The following is a 22,410-nucleotide window of genomic DNA, read 5'->3' on the forward strand; positions in this document are numbered from 1 at the left end:
CTTGGACATGTCCCCTATATGGTTGCAAGGAATTAAATTTTCTGCTGGATTCATGATACAAAGACTTTTGGTCATTCTACTATTTATTCCCTCTACTTGGATCACTAGTAAACAGGGAGAGATTACTTTTGATAGTATGCTAATATAACATTACAATCACCATTAGAACCTTTCCTTCTGCCTAACTATCAAAACTCCTTTTTGCGCACCATGTTAGTGGCTTCAATATTTTTGTTAGTTTTGAGAAATTTAAGAAATGTAAATAACCTAGCCTGTGGTTTCAGATATGCCTTTATTTCTTGCTAGTGCATGGGCTCCTCTAACTAGAAAACAGATTTTTGAATGAGAAACTCCTGTTTTGTTTCACAAGTCAAATATCTTCTGCTTAGGGAGGTATGATCCCACCATATTTGAAGATGGTCTGTCGGGTTATTAGCTAGTAGCTACCACCGACCTTCCACCAGCCTAGTAGCTACCACCAACATGGTCTTTTGGGTTAGTAGCTACTAGATTACAAAAAAAGATTGCTAACTTACTGTTTTACATTGTGTTTGTTTGTTTTTACTGATTGATTCTCAAGGGAAGAACATGCTTTGGTTGGATGATATTTTTATATAGGAAAGTTACCCAATTTTTGCTATGTTTTCATGCTTTACGATGCAAATAGTCATAATTTTTTCTGATGTATTGAACACGTTTGGTATACTTTTATTCCATTTGTTTCTCAAAACTCAGGTTAGCGGAAAATATGTCTTTCACTGATTGTGCTGGAGCTCTTTTCCGTGCAATTATGAATGTAGCTTTAGAGACACCACACACCAATCATGGTAAGTTAAGACTTTATGCTTTTTTGATGTGGTACTTAGACAAGTTATTTTCACTTTCTCTAATTTAAGTAAATTGCAAATGTACTTAAACATTGGAAGCAGTACTTATGACTTTTTCTTTGGTTCTACAGAATTTGATTATATCGTGGACAATATTAGCATTTCATCTGCCCTTTAAAAAGCTTCTCGAAGTAGTTTTAACTTTCTGTAGTATTTCTGACAATTTATTCCGCACGATTCATGTCACAATTTGGTTGTTCTGTTGACATTAACTCAAAATTTATTTTAGTTTTAGAAGATAAATGTTTGAAGTGTTGCACTTGTGTATTTTGTAAAAAAACACAAATCATAAGTGCATGCACAGAACAGGCATGTTGAACCATAAGATGTATAGGTGCACTTGCACCATTCATGATGCCTTATATCTGCAAATTAAAATAATAATACAGGAAACACTACTTCAAGGTATAACAGTATTCTATTGCTAATAAATGGATAATTAGTAATTACTTAGGGCGATGGAAGATATTGTTTTCGTATAAGAGGGTATAAAACTTATAACTACTACATGTTCCTAAGGGCCCGTTTGGTTGCTGGAATATGATTCGAGAATTGGCATTCAGAAACTTTGATTTGGGATTCTGGAACTTGAAATCCAGATTACTGTTTTGAGGATTTGATTTGGGACTGTTTGGTTCACCAAGAATTCATTATGAGAATACACATTTTCACCGTTTGGTTGCACATTTCTGGAATTGGATATGAGGCATGGCCATGCCAAAACTCACAATGGCAGACGAATAAAACCAAAAGAAAATGAAAAAAATTAGAGGAAAACAATCTACAAACTGCCCTGTTAGTGAAGCAAATGGCCATTGCGACAGCTAGGGTTCGAACTCGCAACCAGAACCTCGGCGAAATGCACAAAGGCAAGGTTAGCGCAAGAAAGAAGCCATAAAAAATCGGCGAATCTGCATTCAACACAAAAGTACCACCATTCTATAGGAGTTTGGTCGACCACAGAAGAAATAATGGACTGGGTAAGTAGCGCATATGCCTTTGCACAGCTCCTCACAAGTAAAAACAACAGCACCGTAATGAACAAAAAAAGAAGGGCCTCGTATTCAGAGTAAAATCTATTAAACCCTAGCAAAATGGAGAGCAAAATGCAACCATACCTTTGCAGAGACGTTGAGAAACCAGAGAAAATGGAGAGCAGAACATTTGGCAGAGAAAAAATGGATCTGCAAATAAAAACGTGAGAAACTAGAGAAAATGGAGCAAAATGTTTGCAAAGATAAAATGGAGTGCAAACGAATATAATCTGGTAGACAAAAAGTTTGAGTGCCAAAAAAAATTAGGTCTACAGGACTTTAAAAAAAGTTTTTTTTGTATTAATTTGCAATGCTCGTTTTTCCCAAATTTGGAATTAAAATGGGTATTTGAGCAATACCAACTATTTGGAAGGAAGACCGAATCCTCGAATTGGGGGATAAATGAGGATACGGAATTCTAATTTTCTCATATTCCAATTCTCATTTCGTCGACCCAAACAGTGGATTACGATTTTTTAGAATTCGCAATTCTAATTCCTATTGATATCCACAAACCAAACGGACCCTAATAGACCTAATGGGATGGGACAGACACATTTGACATCATGAAGTATAACATTATTGAAGATCTGCGAGCACACAACTTAAACTTACATTCTATAACCTTCATCAATAAATTACTTATTGCATTTCATAATAATTAAGTTCTGTTCAAGTACACAAATATGGGCTTCCACTTGTGAGCATTGTTTTTAATGCTAGTAAGCTCCACCATTAAGAGACATGTAGGAATGTGCTTGCAACAAAATATGCTGGCTGCTGCAGTATTACCAAAATGTGTCATATAATTCCTTTAAAATGGTGAAATATGCAAAACTGAAGACTTTTAAATTCAAAATATGATAATTCAATGTTTTTGAAAATGTAGATACAGAATGAAATGTAAGATACTCAAGATTTTCTTTGTATTTCTGTTCATTGAGATTATTGAAGTTAACATTTGTAGTCCAGTCAGCAGCAACTTCAAACAACAGGTTGTCTACAAGTTGAATGTGATTTGAAGTTTTGATACTTCGCTGTTTGGGGCAGCCATCCAAGTCATATGTCTGCTGAATGCTATTAAGTTCATTAATTACTTCGTGGAAAAACTCCTGACTCTCTTTATCCTTATGTTCCTGAGAGTGATTCATGATCTTAATCTGATTTTCTGCTTCCAGAAGGGAAATCTGAGCATCATCTAATGCTTTCGGAGTACTCTTAAGCTCTCTATTGAGCTCCATAATCTCTGTAATAAACTTTACTAATTCTGACCACCGAGTTCTGATCTAGAACTGAGGTATCTTGTCAAACAGTTATCAAACAATCTCAATTTCCTTCAGTAGATATACGTTCTGAAAAATCTATACCACTGCTTATTGATTCAAATGCTAGGAGTTGATAAGATTAACCGATAATAATTCAAAAATTCACCAAGAAGGATTAGACTGAACTTAACATTTAATATTCATATCAAAATTGATAACAGTAAGGCAATAATCCTCCAACTGTATTCAAAAGATAAAATAACAGTGTTATAGTATGGGCAAATTTAATAATGTGCAGGAAGGCAAGAGATGACAAACTCGTAATTTTGGTGTAACAGTGGGGAGGCTTTTGACTTTATTAATCTTCAACCTGTCACCACTGCGGATATTCCAAATAATTGCCGTCTACTACACTCTTGAATGTTGCCTTGACTGATGAAGGGAGTCGATTCAACTTGTGAAGGGGGGAATGATCAATGCCGTGACCAACTGTATATGCCGTGGGGATCTTGGATACAACCTCTTGTGTTCAGCTGCAGTCAAAACCCGTGCATTCCACCTAGTTATGAAAACATTACTTAGCAAAACTTCCGATCTTGTGGTTCTTTGTTAGTCCCGACTTGTACTTATTCTGGCACCCTTGCTCTAAATTGATAAGATAGTGCTTAACACGACATATAGTGAAACTTAGTACCTCTTCCTTCATCCCAACTATTAACAACAACCATTAACCATACACTCGTTGCAGGAGTTCGCCCGCTATGTTCTTGTGATAAGAAATATTTCCCAGCTAGATATGAAGTTACTGCTTTTAACCAAAATCTTGCTTGAACTATACGATAGTCCAATATGAGGGGTTGGGGCGACCTCCAACTTCCTCAGAAAAATAAACTCGAGGGATTTTGTCCTCAGAGTTTCTGACCAGTCACATTAAAGCAACCAGAAGACGTCAATGTATTGAGTTCATAAATTCTTGTGTACAAATCCCAAGGTGGAGTCTCTTATTTATAACCTCGGAGTGAGGGAAAAGTGTTGGAATAAGAGATGTGGGATAAAACAACAATTTTGTCCTGTAGTCGCTTAAGTCACTTTATAAAGTAAATGACTTTTAAAACATAAAGTAACTTTATTAAAGAACTTTTAATTTTTTAAATGATGAACTTAAGATAAATCTCCCATGTGACTGGTAAGCATCCTAATTGTTGATGTCGTTAATCTATCATGATGTGGAGATAGATTAACCCGACGCCATAGAACTAGTGCGGGGAAGGGGACATGACAATCGCATTCCTTTCTTTATTCAGCTGATCATCATGTATTTCAGCAACCTTAAAAATGTTATCCCTGTTGGAAAGCAAATATAAATAATCTGATTTCATAGTTTCAAGAGTTGTTTTGATCACTTGCAATTCAGAAACAAGCCAATCTTCTTGGACTCCCTTTTGAACCTTCCTGTAGAGATCCTCAACCATCTTGTGAGTGCTATCATAACGTACCAAAGACGCCACAACCAAATCTTCACTAACCTTCAGCTGGATTGTCCTGTTGGAGCGGTTCATCGTCTTGTAGTGTCATCTTAGGTTGTTTCTCTAAGTTCATGTCATGGGTATCAAAAATATGTGGTTCATCATACCAAGATTTCAATCCGCTATTACATCGTGTGCAACCGACCTCATCAGCTTGCTTGTCAAAGCTAACTTCCAAATCACCAATGTAGAAACTTGCACCCTGTGTAACATCTTCTATGTGATCATAAGAAGGCTGCAAATCAATGGTAGTTGATTGTTCTTTTACAAGATTCTATTCAATGATTTTGATCTGCTGAAACTTCTTCATACCCACCTCTACATTGGTCTTTTGCAAGGAGATCTTGAACCAATTCCAAATACTTTCTTTTTGCCATATCAATCTTATTTTGCTTCTCTAGATGAAGATCCAAGTAATCACTGAATGATAAATCATTATGGGTTCGGGTAGGAAGTTTTTGATATTCCTTGTAAATGTTGAGTATTTTTGTTCTTATATCTGCTGATAAATCATTCTGGATTCGGGTAGGAAGTTTTTGATACTCCTTGTAAATGTTGAGTATTTCTGTTCTTATATTTGCTGATTGTGGCACCCACAGTCTAGAATTTTCAGCTCTTTCTATATCTCTTTTTGTGTGTTCGAGTTTCAAACTGCACTATCTATGTTCATCAAATTTGATGCTATCATCTCCAACCTTCTTTACATCAATATTACTTCTTGGTGACAATCTTCTTGTATTTATGTCTCTTGGAATAATAGTGAAATTCTTTCTTTTCCCCATAGCAATTAGATGATGTCTGCATAAGCTTAGTTTTTTGGGACTTGATTGGGCTAGCGTGCCTAGCTGGCTTGAGCTCTGAATCTTTGTCAACTGGCACTCCCCTCCTTTCTGGAGAGCATGTTTGGATTCTCCTGTGTCCACTTATTGCAGTGTGAGCCCATCTTGAATGTCTGCATTGCAATGGCATAGTATCAGATTGGTGCAACTTTTTTTTGTCACTAACATCTTCTATATAATTTTACAATTCCATTCTAGCAATGCTTCATGCATACAATCATTGATATGATAATTTTACAGGTAACCTAAACTAATTACAAGCTGAGCAAGGGAAGCTTTAATAGGATAATGGAAATAGCTGCTCTCCATTCGTGAGAAATGAGAGCTCAAAAGTTATGCCTTTCCTTCCCGATCCTAGAAGAGACAAAGTGTAGTCGTTCTTTAATTTGGACACAATGGTCAATGTTTCTGTAAATTATAGAAATGTAATTCCTATGAAATCAAAGCTAAGATGGCAAATGTAATAGACCATCAATGATAATGCCATAGGTTTACATGAAATCGATTTGTATAGCTTACATAGTTAAATTATAGATTTTGCCATCTCCTTTGATAGTGTCAACTTGTGACATATCCAATGATCGGATAAAAAAGAATTTCAATTCACTTCAAATGAAGAGTTGTGGATACATAGAGGTAAGTTGCAACATATGGTTGCATCAGTTCCCAAATTTCAGGGATCTTCAATGACATCTACTACATGAACTTTTGTCATCTAATTTCTATCGAGGATTGACCGAAAATGCACAAAGATTCCTCAAGTTCCTTCATCTTAAGAGAAAGCCATGATTTCTTCTGTTCAAGCTCCTGAATTGGCTCCTGTAATTTCCCTTGGACTCCTTGCCTTTGTCTAACCGTCATCCACAATCCGACTCACTTTTTTGATGTGTATTCAACTCTACTGCTGGTAGAGGGAATTCACAAACCTGCAAAACCCACATACAACAAACTGTTTAAGACACTATTCATGTTCAAGGATGAGCAATTTACTGGAGTGTGAGTATCCTAGTAGTGTTCCTTTGCATGAGATTTTGGAATTTGCAGTAACGACAGTTTATAGGTAACACCCTTTCTAACAGAGCCTTGGTATTAAGAATCTGGAGAATGTTGTAATGTTGTAATGCTTGCATGGAGTAACTCCAAACAATTTGCTAGCTATGCCTTGTATCATCCATTCGACTGATAAAATGACAATCTTCCATCATATGAGGCAACCTGGCAGTCAGCAAAGATCACCCGAAGGATTCTTGTTTTAATTTTGGCTTTACACCCTTGTGCATGAACTCCAACTGTAAGCAAAAAGTGCCGCTATACAGAGAACTCCCAATGCCGTGTTTCCTTTCTATTGTTGGCTAATCTGTTGAAGATTCTAGTGAAGACGAAATGCTATTATATGAAACTTTAGAAGAGCAGGTACTATGTTTGGTTATCATTTGCAAAAATCTCCATGGCATAACATTTGAAATATTATCCCAATTGAATATCCGGGATAACTGGGTTAGTCTTTCTTCCAGATATGAAGACTAAGCCAACTGCGGTTCCACTTTGATTTGCATTATTATATTCATGAGGGTGCACGATACTTGCAAAATCACATCTTAAGTAAGCCACTCCAAGTAATTATTTTCGACTACCAGGATAATTTCCCTCCCATCAACAAATGATGAAAACATGCGATAATATATCCACGACTAGCCTTGGTTTTATTGTGCCAATCTTCTAAATATTAGTCGCTCTAGTAATAATTTCTTCAAATATGGAATTACGCCAAAGGAGCAAGGCTCAAAAGAAAAGATAAAGCGCCAGTATTGCAAACACATGGATCAAAACATTCACTATGATGCCAATAGTGCAATTCGTGTCAACCGATGGCTCCTTCAAAGCCACAATTTAGTCTGATACTGTGACTTTCTTTCTTAAGTTCTATAAATGAAGAACTCTTCAATATTCCTAACTTTTGCATGGAAGTAATCCCTATCATAAGGACTGCTTGGAAAGGAAATGAAATAGCTAGGCATCGACCATTATTTTTCATATATATATCAATCCATTCTTGAGACGAACTTTGAAGGAAAAGGATCCCTTGTGAGAGCTCCCTCTTTTTCAAATCACGCAAAGCTAATGATATTGATTCAACAGCTGTATTACCATTACTACATGCATATATTTTATTTTGAATTTTTATCGCTTATATCACAGCATTTGTCCCACCTGTAATGTTTTGAGAACAATGTTCAAATATAATTTCTTAGACAAGGACCAAACTAACTATTTAGAAGGTATTCAATCCAACTTCTTACCTTTTTGCCTATTGATGAAGCTTTACCAAACTCGCAGATTCTGTAATTATTTCTAAAACCTCACAGGTTGCAGAATACGAGGCTTTGATACCACTGAAGTGTCTTGAACCAGATATTGACCCGATTTTCTTTCTCCAGATAACATTCGAGTATAAACATGTGAAGCTGCATTATAAAACCCGTAATATAAACCCTATGAAATATCCCCAGTAGTTATATACTTGGTTGTTGCCTCAAAACTAATATTCAAAACTTAAACCATAGGCAGATGTATCACAAACAACGATAGAAACCAGCAGAAACTCCAACAAATATTAAGTCGTTCTTTTTCAAAATGATACTCAGGATTCAAACATATAAAATTGCATTACAGACATACAATATAAAACCAAAAAACTCTCATAAAACTCCTTAAACAATGTTATTGCATTATACAACAGCAATACAATAACTAGTACTCGAAATCCAATCTTAAACACAGAATTTACAGTCAAATTGGTATACTCGAGAAGAACCTGTAAGCAGATACGAGATACCTAAAATGACGTCTCGACGGACAATGGGTTTGCATCCACTGTTAGCCAGCACAAGGGGCTATGTCCTCACACTAGCTGAAAGTTGAAGCTTTCCGATTACTCTCCCAAGAGAGGAACTGAAATCTGAATAATAAAATCAAGCATCCCAAATGAATGAGTCTCATCTCCTTTTATCTCCATAGTTGTGACTCTTCGACTCCCTTCTTGGCCTTTCGTCTTATTTGTCTTTGTCTTTTATAATTCTAGTCCATGCTCTCCAAGTCAATTTTAATATTATACAAATATATCTTTAACCTTTCTAATTTCCCAAAAAGGGGTCATTATAGAAAATGAGTATGTATTTGCTTAGCTAAAGAACTCGAAACAAATTGAATTAACATACACCATTTTGAATTACAAAACACAAATTTTTATATATAATAATGGAATATAAATGAGAAAGTTGAAAAAAAAAACGATGCATATTTAAGGAGGATGTTTTATTGCGAGAGGTTGCAACCGAATAGAGGCCATGTATATACCTCCATTCATGAGCATCTTTCCTATAGTTGTAATAAAGAGTGCAAACATCATGATTCCTTGAAGATATGAAGTGATAAAGCTCGCTCAAGATAATACTCTTTATATTTACATTTGAAATTACTCTTTTGGATGTAGTCTAGTACCTAGCAACAATCTCATCATCTCTATATAGTACCACCCTCCTCTGTGAAAAATCCATCTTTATGATAATATTTGGATAGAAGAAATGCTAGGAGATGGATGGTGTAGTCGTAGATTTCCAACGGTCAATGATGATCTTTTACACCCTTTTGAAAAATGCTTCTATGTGGCCATGTGCCATGACTTATACTTTTAACCTTTGTGTATGAAGAGTGGAATCTATACCATCATAAATTTCAGCCAAACATGGTCAAATTGTATCAACATATCTAATCACACTAATGATGGGTCATGTGAAATCAAAATATATTCTGCATGGGCTCACACCACACATTACCCAAGATCAATGTTTTGACATTTTAGGCTCTTTCCGTATTTGATTGTATATATAAATGCTAGAGAGTAATGCAGTCTACAACACTTTATGCCCCTTATACCTTCGCAAGTTGTTTCAAGACATTTGAATTTGATACAATTCTAGTTTCAACAACCTAACATGTAGTGTCCCCAATTTTTAAGTGGCAATTAATTAAATTAATTTTTGTTAAATTATCCTAGAAAGAAAAATTCAGTTGATGACTCAATAAATATTAATGAATTCAGAAAACTATTTTTTTAATGTCAGTCAAGTTGGCCTTATGTGCTAGATGCTTCTTGGTGTACTTTAAAAAAAGGTCTATTTGGATTTGATAATTTGTATGGAGCTTTGTATAAAGAATATCTCTTTGGTCGGAAACCTTAAAAAGATTGTGAGAAGGGTTGAACAAAAACCTAACTCTTCTTAAGGGTGGATTCGTGACGGGGTTCACAGTTGGACAAATTTGTGAAGCCTTATTATAAGACAATTTACTAAGGATATTTTAGAAGTAAATATTTGTTTCTATTTCCTATTTGAGAACAAGGGAGATTATGCTCTCAATATTAAATATTTACGCCGAAGGCGTTCCCTTATATGAAGTGCTCGACCTGATATCTTGGATCAACGGCATAGATTTCTTCTTAAACATGGATGACCATGGCATTTGATCCGTTCGTCCATTCTCATAGGATAGGGCAAGCACATTTTTGGAATGATCTGCTTAGTGATTGTGATGGCTACTTGGATTTCCTTGTGCATTAATTATGACAGGACCAAGACAGCAGCAACTCTCCACCTGGCCCTCTATGTTTGGTCCCACTTCCCTTTGTGGTGAGAGATAGTTATTGACTAGGTACTAGGTTCAGAAGCAATTGATTTTCAGAATTCACATTATTGAACAGATATTCAGCATCTACTAAGTGCCATTAATAGGGAACCGATATACGTCCTATCTTCAATAATGTTTATAAGTGGTCCCACACACGTGTTTAGTGGAGATAACTAAAACGAGTTCTTAGAGCATAGAGATAACTAAAACCACCTTGGCCATTTTCAAATTGTTTGAACTCTAAATTGTTTTGTTTACGTCTGATTCTTTATAATCCCTTCGAAGTTACTGATTTTAAATAACATAATAAATCAGAATAGCACACTCAATTAATTGTCAAAAATATTCAATGGAGCTTCCACATTTTTCACGGTGTCTGCCAACACATATTTATAGTAGGCCTTCAACAAATATTCTAAAACTTGTTCTCGTTTTTCGTAATCCATGTTTTAAATTGAATGCTATTCAGAAAGTAATATCATATTAATTTTTTAATATTCTAAACATGTATGCATGCTCTTTTAATCTATCTATAATTTAAGATCAACATAATTATTCTATCATAGATTTAACTGATTAAAATTTACCTCAAGGACATTTTTATTTGAACTTATCTAATTAAGATGGACGACTGAATCTTCAAACATATGTAACAAGATTAAATTGATCTGAACAATCAAAATTTTAATTATCTACCTCTTCTTCTTCTTTTTTTCCATTGATAGGAGAGAGCACTTATTACTTCTAAAACATGGATCAATGAGTTTGACCCTAAAACTACACATTGGAATCATGAAACCAATATCACAATTTGCGACAAAAATATCTCCTACTCATTAATTGATGAGATTAAGGGGTTTTACAATGAATTGCTCATAAGGTAAAACAATTATTGAATGTTCTCCAATGAGATTGCAAGAAAAATGAGCTTAGCCTTAAAGGAAATTTTGAGGGTAAGTGCACTTGAGCTGGACTAGTACTAGGATGGATGGTTGAGCTCTTAGGAAGTTTGGATGCTTCACCTCATCAGCTAGATGCAATGAGTGCTAACTATTGCATCAACTACTACTTATTATTGTTATTAAATCACACATGATTATAAAAAGAAACTTAAGGGCCACCATAGACTCATTATAGACCTTGTTTAATTTTTTGGGTCAAGTGAGCTCTAACCTATTGGAAAGTTATATGTATTTAATTATAAAGATTTTAATACCATATTTTTAATAGGTTTATTTATATAAGATATATTATTTTGAAGCATACAAAATAGTTATTTCTTAAATAAAATAATATCTATAATACTTAATATAATTTATATAATATATTATTTATATATTATCAAGGATGCAATATAAATATAACATCCGCTATAACATTGTGTGTGTGTGTGTATAATGGTGTTTTATATTAATCTTAAAAAAAATTAAATGCAATGTATAATTTAAAATGAAAAAATAATATTACATATAATTGAATATAAGATATAATAAATAATATATTATAGTTCGAAAAGGTACATTTTTAGGTTAAAGGTAGAGACAACAGGAAAATTTATCATGTAAAAGAGGCATTCATTCAATAATGTGTCCGTTCAAAATTATATTAATTTTTTTTATCAAAGCAAGATCATGATAGTTTAAGGGTTTTCAATGGTATGCGCCTATTAAATCTATCTGCTCTCACAAAAACTAATATCAAAAGCGGAAAATGACTTGACATGTTGGTTATAAATTGTATTAACTTATTTGTGGTTATCCAATCGAAACAGTTAGAGTCCACTTGGTAAGCTATGCTTACTAATTTTTTGTTTAGATGTTTCTTATAAATATATGGTGTAATAAGAACATTGAATAAATACCCTACCATTGATATATTTATATTTCTAAATTTTATGACAATTGTTAAAAGCTTAGGGTTGTTCGATTCTATAGTCTACCATATTTTTCTCTCATTTTAGTGCCCAATCGACTCTATTTGAAAGGTTACATGGCTCAACGTATGTAGAATTTCAATAACTCACTTTAGAAACAAGGAAAGGAAGACAAAACACAAGTACAATGCGTAAATGTTGTGTGAAATTAGAAGTCTTGAAACTAGTCTATAACTAGAATTCATATTTCCAACAAAAAAAATAAGGATCACATATGATTTAAGTGAGTGAGAATCCCAAAAATTATCAAAAATATGAAAAATCACATCTTTAATATTATCTTCCAAAAATCCACTTCTTTATCCTATACATTGATAACTCTTTTAACTAAAATTTAGTTAAAAATACCATTTGTTGATAAAACTCTAATGATGAATAAATTGTAGTTTATTCTTCATTTTAACTTTAATATTTAATTATTAACCTTTGCACCCAATTTTTAATATCCTTAGCAAATAATTCATAAAAATATTTTTAGCTGTCAAACCATTTTATCCTTTGGTGAAGAACTTTCATTCTCAAACTTTTGTTCATAGCTTTTTGGATCCAATTATTTTCATGGATGTGTTGAAGTTACTCCCAATGCTTAATCTTTATAAATTGAATAATTTATTTAAAAAAATATATATTATTTTTCTCCACTCTTGTTACCATTGCAAATCTTTGGTGAAGATTGGTGAATGAACTTCTATGTTTATTTAAGTAGCTAGTGCTTTTACCACAACGATCTTGTCTACTCTCTTCTATAAATAGTCATCCCATCAATGACATGTGGTCATTTCATGAGAGATTTGGGCTTGGAAGAAAATGGGCAAGTGCTTTCACTTTTCTAAAATTCAGGAATCAAATTGAGAGCATGTTAATGAGTTTTAAATTAGTTTGTACTTGTTACCTCCATTAAATAATTTTGATAAACTACGTGTAAAGTTTATGAAATCCACAAATGTTTGAACATCTTCTCACACATGAAAGAAATGACTATTGTGTCTCAATGTCTATTGTTAGTCATTTAATATTTGTTGAAGTTTTAGATAGAGATTCATTATCTTGAGTTTACATAGCATAAGATAGAGAATTCACTGTCTTAATATAATAAAGTCTAAGATAGACCATTCACTATCTTGATTGACACTTAAAAGTAATGGAAAAGGTGAGGTAACTGGGAGTATAGGATTATTTTTACAAGGGTACTAGTCATCCACTTCTTGATGATTATATAATAACATTGCTGAAAAGGTTTATAACCTTGACAAAAATAAACTTTTTTGTTTTTCCTATTTTTTAATTTAAAGATCCACATTTATACCCATGCTCCATTCGTTAATATGCAATACACGTTTGAAAGTATCTTAACCATATCTATTCAAAAAATGGTAAGTGTTTGGAGCCCAACAAACCAGCTATTGTTGCTTACCACTTATATTTCAATTTACTTGAATGAATTTTTCTCATTTTACAACAAATGTTATTTCACATGCACTGTTCACAAGTAGATGGAGAAAAACTATCTCATTTATAGTTCTGACTACTCTTTCTCAAGTTTGGAATAGCACACAATGATTATTTTATTGGTTCTTAATTGTACGGTCGCACATTTATAAGTTCAAAATATGTGTAATCATCTACTTTTCAATGTTCATTAGGTTAATCATGTTCGATACAATACCTATGATGATTTTTCCCTTACAAAACAATTTTTGGTGGTTCTAGGAACATTAAAGCCTCATAGAGCTAGGGATAAAAAGATCTTTCAAACACATATTTACATATATTTAACAATCAATTTACTTCTATTGAATTAATCATTCGTACCCACCAAGAAACACTTATTCGGTGTACCTATTGCACACCAAGGTGCGATTGCTAGTTCTAAATATTGTCTGGCAAATGATTTGTTGGTCCTGATTGTAATTGGGATGACTCTACCAAATTTGGTGAATGTAAAATTCCGTTGCAATATAAAATTGCTGGGCTTATACATTCATAAGGTGTGCGATTAATATTAGCGTTATGTACCTTCAAAATATTTATTGCATATGGTTAAGTTCAAAGAAATATATTGGGGATATTTAATTGAGCGTCATTTCCATGTGAGAAATCGGCAAGTTTTTACAAAATTAGTAGTTTGGCTAAAATAATAAATACTTGTCAAATGGCAAAAAATTTCTCTCCTGAACTTTGGAAGAACATTAGAAATAATTCCTTGACGGGATTGGAGTCATTATGCTGTTGCTTTTCTTGGGGCCTTCCTCTGATAGAGAATTATTATAGTGGTATTATATATTTTGAAAATTGAAGCTGATAAATATAGAGAGATATCACTTCTGTCCGTTGGATGGTCTTCTGTTGGTGATTGCAACCTAGTTTGGGGGTCAAATTGGTATTCATTGCTAACTATACATTGACAACTTCTTCCTCCACTTATGGATTATCGAGTTTTCTGCAAATACTGGAGACTGTACACTGAATAATAGATGTTGCTGATAGATACAGCATGAATGCAGATGTCCAAAATTAGTACTTCTATCTCAATCTACTATTGTTCATTTTCAGTCAAATATAGTTGCAGCAACACTCAGGAAATGATTACAGACCCTATACAGAGTTTTGGAAGTCAAATAAGATTCAGCAGTTTTCAGCTCAGATTGATAAGTAATATTTGAGAAATCAGTTTTTCGTTGCCATAATAATTTCCAGTTTGGGCTTTAAAATAAGATTAGATTTTGTAATTTCTGTTAGTATATACTCTTCTGTAGTTATAGCAGACTGCTGAAATTGTCTCGAGTCTAATGAATTTGTATTTGATCGTTGGAATTGATACACTGCATGCTATTCATGAATGGAAAGTGTGTGAAAGCATTTCATCACAATAGTATAAAACGTGAACTAAGAAAACATATTACTTATGCATGCTTGCAAACAGTTCGACAAGATTATTTTGAAAACAGAAGTGAATATTTCTGTAAGTTTGCCTAGCAGATATTACAGTGGTATCAGAGCTGCAAGACTTTGCATACTGTTTGCATTGATTGCATGCGTGGAAAAAGAGGCCATAGCTTGGAAAAATGTAAAGGAGTAATGACAGGTTCAGATCAGCCACCATCATCCAGTGAAGAAGCAGCCAAGCAAATGTTTTAAAAATTGCTAAAACTCGAGTGATAATAATCTTTATCTGAGTTGGTTCATAACACAGCAGATGGAAAGACTGTAGTGTTTAGAGAAAGGGAAGAAAGTAGCAAAGCTGCAGAAAATGGGGAACATTTTACTAGCAGATCCACAGGTTCATCACAGTCCAAACCTTTTACGCCCACTTTTATACAGGAAATGAGTGTACATAGAAGGAACCTGCAGATAAGATAAATCTATTTATGTCCAACAAAACGCCACAAAGGTCAAAGGGACTGCCAAGCACATAAGTTGCCAGGATCAAAAGCCTATACTCTTTGTGTTTATTAGATTCTGGAGCAGCTTGCAACTTAGTCAAATATATTTCTATCTCTTCTAATTTGGAGAGAACATCATTTGAGGATTCCATGTGTTCTAATTGCAACACAAATACATATAGCCATCCAATTTTCTTTTCTTTCTGCAAGTCTCTTAGCTGAGGGCCATTGGATGTACTGTTAAATTCCTCTGATAAAACACTGCTTTTCAGTTCTTCCATTTTTTCTTATGGTTTTGACAAACAGTTTGCTTGCTGTTATTATTGATGAAGACTTCCAAGTAGAATTGCACAAAAATTGCTTTTTTCCTGAATACTAATCAGCCAATAAGGAGAGAGATTTTTTATAAAGACTTAACCTCCAATAACTTCCCAATATTCTGTGATAACTGTAGGTTGTTTTGCTGCTCCAAAATTCATCCTTCCATCCATGGGAATATGAGAATAAACATACAGTACTGGACCTATAAACTAACAATCACTCTGAATTATACCACAATTTCTAACTCAATTCACAGGATCCTTGTGACCCTTCAGTTTCTATGTTCCATGCAACATAACACAACAGAGGCTTTTTATTATTATTATTACTTCCAGAATGGTAACGACGAGAGGCTTACAGTTTGACAATGAAGAAATTACAGCTCTAGGGAATGATTCATAGCATCTGCAATCAAGATGACTTGCACTGACATTTCAACTCATACAGATCAATTTTTATGCTAAGTTCGGTAATGCAAGAGGCATGGTAGACTTTGTCTCCCGAACAAGAAGCTTGTACTTCCAATTTTCAGAAATTCATGAAATGGAAGATGCGCCATTTGAAGAAATCCTTCTGCACCCAATCCATGGGGATGCAAAAATTCCTCTGCAACCTCTGCTAATAGAAAGAATATTTTCACAATTATTTTGCCCAAAACTATTTATCTTCCAAAGTATTGCGAATGAGATTAAGTTTTTGCATGAAAACTATTGTGAGAGCTATTTACGTATTAGGTATATGAAATATATATTCTCCTGCCTCCAATATTTAAAGCACGATAAAGTCTTCTTTACATCCACCTGTTTCCAAATATTAATAAAGCTAATGAATAAAATCCTCCACTATGGCCCGACTATAGTTCTCATGGAAAATTAATGATCGGCTCACCAAAAATTCTTCTCCAGTTGGCCCGATATGTAAATTCTAACAAATGATGCAATACTGGCTTAATTTAGCGGTCCAAAAAAATTTACAATATGTTCCCGTTAATTCACACAGCAATATAATTTCCTTCAGAAACAGAAAGGTTCAGTCTTTTCCTTTTTTTTGGCTCCAACTTCCTGTGCCATGGCAATACTATCCACTGGCCAAGAAGGTGTTACAATATTGCCTTTCTATCTTTCTGAAGGAAACGATTCCCTTTTTGTAGTGTTGACTCCATCGCTACTCCATTCTGATAACATTGACTGCCTTTAATGTTCATTGCACAATCTTTGCCAAATTCTAAAGTTTGTCCAAATATTGAAGGAAAGCCTCACTTACGCTGCAATCCTTTGATGCTGACCATCAACAAAAATGATTGCAATGACGACAATGTCTTGCATGGACTACAGGTTATTGGTTGTATGGAACCATTACCCTGGACGCCACTAGTAATAATTTTTCTGTGCATTTTTCGCAATGAGATTGCATTCAACAGGCTGTATCTGAAAGTGACGGCACATATCTGTAAGTGACGACACTCAGAAAACTCCAATATCAATAGTGCATCCAACATTTGCGGAACTTAGAAAATTGTTGCTTTGTATTAAGCCTCTTTAAAATTATTAATATTCAGCACCAATAGTTGTCTTCAAACAACATCAACGATGACTTTGATTAAAACATGTGTGCTGGTTATGGACAGATTCATAGAAATATCTCAGTCAAAGACATTTCTCCAATTTTTTTTTTTGGATGAAAGCTGTATTTATACCCAACAGAATGGCAGATCTTTTACCTCTGATACCACTGTAATACCCCGGCTAGGTATCGTCTTCAAACTCTCAAATGAAAATCACAGAATAATTAACAGCAAATACTTGCAACTGATTTTATCAAATATTCAGTAATTCATCCAATATAAGAGGTTCCAATAATCTCAGGTTTCTAATTGCATTATACATCAGCAATATGCTAACTCTTATTACCACCTAAATCCAATCTTACAAACAGAGATACAATTAGATTGGAAGTACTGAAAATCAGAGTTGCAAATAATTACTAGCGAGACACCTGAAATGACGCCTCCACTATGATGGGTTTTCGTCCACCGTCTTCCGACTTGTGTGTTTTCGTCCTCCAAGTGGGCTAAAAGCTGAAGCTTCCAAATGACTCTCAATGAGAGCTCAATATCCAAATCAAATCCAAGCATCCTCAAATGAGCTCCTTCTCCCTATTTTAAACACAACCTGGGGACTTTTCATATCCCTCTGCCTGACTCTTTATTTTCCAAGACTGACCTTGTCCTTTTTGCCAGTTACTCTCTTATTGACTCCCCTTTTTAATTATTAAATTGACTTTAATAACTTGTATGAAGTCCTCAATAGTCAGTATCAATATAAATAGGGTTGGGCAATTAATTTCAAATTTCCCAGAAAAAGGGGACATTACACCTTCCAGCTTATGCAATGTTTTCTTCGTCCATATCAGTAATGTTCGCTTGTTTCATATCATCAACTCCTCTCAAATAACGTTCCCTCTTTCCAAATCAGTAACCCTTCTTTTGTCATCTTAGCAACACTATCCAACAACTACCCTACATTTGTCACCAACACTGTCCAACAAATATCAGCAACGCTATCCAGCAATAGACTAACAACAGTACTACATAGCAGCAACACTGCCCGTCTTAATTGTTCTCAATCGTCTTTATCATCAATACCTTGGCTTTTATCAACTGTTCTCAATGACCTCAACACATATTGTCAGATATCAAGTTGACATAAATGACAACACATAATGCCAACCATAGTTGAAACATTTGCAAAAAACAAAAGACTTTGGTAGGAAATAGTGAAAATAATTTTAAGACACGTGGTTTTAATTTTTAAATATTGTTCATGGGATTCTAAAGCAATTTAGAGTACTTAGAAAAGGCCAATGCTGCTTTTCTACAAATCTTGATGCAATAATATAATAATTAAGGAACAGCAGAAATAATCAGAATACCTACTTGGGAATCCATTTTTTCTTCGAGATCTGCCATAAATTGACTAAAATTGCTGCTAATGACCTTGGAGTAGCTTGGGACTGCATTTTTTTTCTTGAGGAACAAAAAATTGCAAGCAAAATCCACTATTTTGCTGTCTGGGCTGATTTTGCTTTTGCGGTTGAATTTTCAAGTTGGACTTGCAGAGATTATGGCAAAAGCTTTCCAAAAACTCAGCAAGTATTTTTGATGAATAAATAGCAAGTTTTCTTGTTGCCAAGAAAAACTCATGAGTTTTCCACAACCACTGAGTATTGCAACGATGATGCCAACTTGGTTGTTTGTGGGTTTTAAATGTACAAATTTTAGACTCAGCCCTGAATTAGATGATAGGGAAAACAAAGTCAAAAGGATTTGTGCAAATGAGCAATAGATACTAAACATATGTCAAATGATTTAGTTGTGATGGCGTCTTCCCTTCTTCTCGCTGCTGTTTTCATTTTTGTTTATCTTGTTAGCACAAAAAGAAAAAATAGCATAATGATTGAATTCCTTCTTATACATTGTTTTTTTTTTGTTTTAGTTTGAGGCTTGTCATATTGCAGTTTTGGGATCCTTGTGGACACCCTCAGCCTCCTTTCTTTCATTGTTGTGAGTGTACTTTTAAATTTAAACATTTGCTTCCTGCCACCCCCTGATATTTTTAGCATGCATCAAAAATATATATAACCCTATTAAAAAAGAATAGTACTGTAGTGAACTGCCATGGAAACATTTCATCTTTTCTAATTTCCAACAAATTTTCCTTGTTGACCATAAATGAATGTCATTTTGGGTAAATATTAATCAACGAGCATGCAATATTTAGTGAGGTCACATGAAAGAAGAATTTTGTAATTATTTCTTGTAGTAAACTTTATTATAGTTACTGTTTCATTGTCCTGAAATTTTAAGTAAACAACATGACTTGTGTAGTAGATACAACGTTTTATACTTGTTCTGTGCAATCTCTGAAAATAACTCTTTTTTTTATTCCATTGGTTGCAGTTGAGCTTGTGAGAAATACAAAAAGTGTAACCACAAAGTGGAAGGATTTGTTAAGGCACTATTTAAAAAGTGAAGACGATGAGGTTTGCAATAATAGTAGATGCTTCCTTGAAACTATGGCAACCTTGATTTATTGAAGCTTGAGTTTTCTTAAATCAATACAAACCAAGCTTGTTTGGAATGTAATTTTTTGCGTTTAAAGAATAGATCTTATTTTTCTAAAGCATTTCCCGTTTTGAAACATTTTATGGATGTTGTCATCTGAAGAAAAATATTTGTGAGATGTTTTGCACTTTTTTGGTGGAGGGTTCTAACATCACCTTAAGTAAGCACAGATTTTACTGAAATGGAACAAATAAAATACCAAAGGCAATTACTCTTCTAGCAAGGAATGTTAGTGTCAATATGTATGTATATGTACGTGTTGGAAATAGGTACAGATGGACATATTTCCATGGTTCTTTGTTATTTGTTGTAGAATGATTTCTTGGAGATAAAATCTAGTTTCACTTTAGTAGTTCTTTTCTGAGGACATCTCCCCCTAATACTGGCATACATTGTGGTATTTAGGCTTATTTCCTCCTATTGTCTCTAGACCTAAATTTAGTTGATTTGCATTTTGGTTGAGTGTGAGTATGCTAAGGTCCTGTGTCTCTTTATAAGAAATGTATTTTGCTTGCACTAAAATTGTCCATTAAGCTATCACAAGCAATCTGCACCTTATATGACCCTACGCCATTGAGCTAGATCCTAAAGACATTTCCTAATTTTCTACTAATTAAGCCCAAACATCCACATCTTATGCAACCTTACACCTTTGATCTAGATACTAAACACACTTTCTTCCTTTATGGAGCTTCTGCCTACTTCCTTTCTCTCAATGCCTTTGCCTTTTTCACATCACACCCTTCCATTGTGCAAAATTAGTGAGCATGTTCCCTATTCACAACTACCATTCTTGTCCTCTAGTCACTCATAGGCTGATCAGATTAGGGAACGATTCCTTTGGGATGGCGTACCCAAGGTCATCACTGCCTTAGCCAAAGTCCAAATTCAGATTTGTCCGTTAAATTAGCACAAGCAATCTACATCTTATATGACCCTAGACCATTGAGCTAGATCCTAAAGACACTTCCTAATTTTCTATTAATTAAGCCCAAACGTCGACATCTTATGTGACCCTACACCTTTGATCAAGATACTAAATACACTTTATTCCTTTATAGATCTTCTGCCTACCTCCTTTCTCTCCATGCCTTTTGCCTTTTCAACATCACACCCTTCAATTGTGCAAAATCAGCAAGCATGTTCCCCATTCACAGCTACCAGTCTTGTCCTCTAATCACTCATAGGTTGTGTTGGGGTTCTAAATTTTGGCAAAACTTGAAGCCCCATATAAGCAAAAATTCTTATTTGCAACCCTTGGAATCATATGCCAAAATAGAAAAATCTTCATGTCATCATATCCTTTAGAAACATCTTCATGAAATCCTTATAGTGCCTCTAATCATCATGAAGGTTCCTTCCTTAAAACCAGGGGAGAACATGTTACAGTAAAGAGGAACATGAAAATGCTTGAATTCAGGGAATATGGCCCTTCCTTAAAACTGTTTTGGCATGATCATTCTTCTATGGCTATTTCTAGTAATTTGGAGACTCCTATTAAGCCATCTTCAAATTTTTGGATTGTATGACGCAATCCTTGTTAATCAGGAAAACTCTTTCTTACGGGGCATGGCTTAGAGTATCACCATGATATCTGATTTTGATAAATATGCTAATGATTTTATTTCAAAATCCTTGGAGCCGTCAAAGCTGGGTCGTGCTGCAGATGTTTCAGTCAATCTTAATTTTTTTTTCAAAGGGCTATTGTTGAGCATGAGATTGTCCCTAATCCTGCTGCATCAAGAGCAATCAGAGATACAATTCATAGTTGAAAAACTCAATTTTGGAAATATCTCGGCTGGCCCAAAAATTTTGAAAATCTCGGAATTGGCAAAAACTCGGCGAAAAAATCTGCAATAAATCGGCACTTTTGTCGAACATTTGAAAATGTATGATTTTGTAGAATATTCTTAAAATGCACACATACAGAACAAATTTGTAGAACATAGAATGATTTGAGATATCCACCATACATTAATCAAAGTGAAGAAACAAGTAGACTTTGAGGAACTAGCTAATAAACAACCAATTATAATTAGAAAGCATCTAATAAGTGACAATTTAATATTTTATAAATTTGTTAAAATACTATTATAAATCTACTAAGATCTATTAAAATCCATTATAAATCTATTAAAATTTATTATAAATAGATTAATATATATTATAAATCTGTTACAGTATTACTATTAAAATATATCAATTACAAATCTTTTACAAAATAAAGTCAATACTATCATATATATATATATTATAGTTAAAGTTCTTAAACAAAGCAACATTATTTTAAATTTAAAATACACAGTAAATAGTAAATTATTTACTATATTTTAATTTTTTTAATTTTTTAGCAAAATGAAATAACAATATTTAATAGATTTTTGTTTTTACAAAATAAACTAGGTTTGAAACA

The 22,410-nt window shown here is 33.9% G+C and overlaps 1 protein-coding gene across 2 annotated transcripts in view; it reads left to right on the forward strand.

The window, feature by feature from the left end:
* LOC149535192 (Trimeric LpxA-like enzyme) overlaps positions 1 to 22,410 on the forward strand; it is a 288,509-nt gene that overhangs the window by 165,323 nt on the left and 100,776 nt on the right. For both annotated transcript variants that reach the window (XM_089807588.1, XM_089807589.1), the window contains exons 11-12: positions 736 to 827; positions 19,833 to 19,915. In XM_089807588.1, the coding sequence (XP_089663714.1) occupies positions 736 to 827; positions 19,833 to 19,915 (175 nt within the window). The remainder of the gene's footprint in view (positions 1 to 735; positions 828 to 19,832; positions 19,916 to 22,410) is intronic.

This window comes from Cupressus sempervirens, chromosome 10, assembly GCF_028749045.1.
Source record: "Cupressus sempervirens isolate cs-2001-9-10 chromosome 10, ASM2874904v1, whole genome shotgun sequence".
NCBI lineage: Eukaryota > Viridiplantae > Streptophyta > Pinopsida > Cupressales > Cupressaceae > Cupressus > Cupressus sempervirens.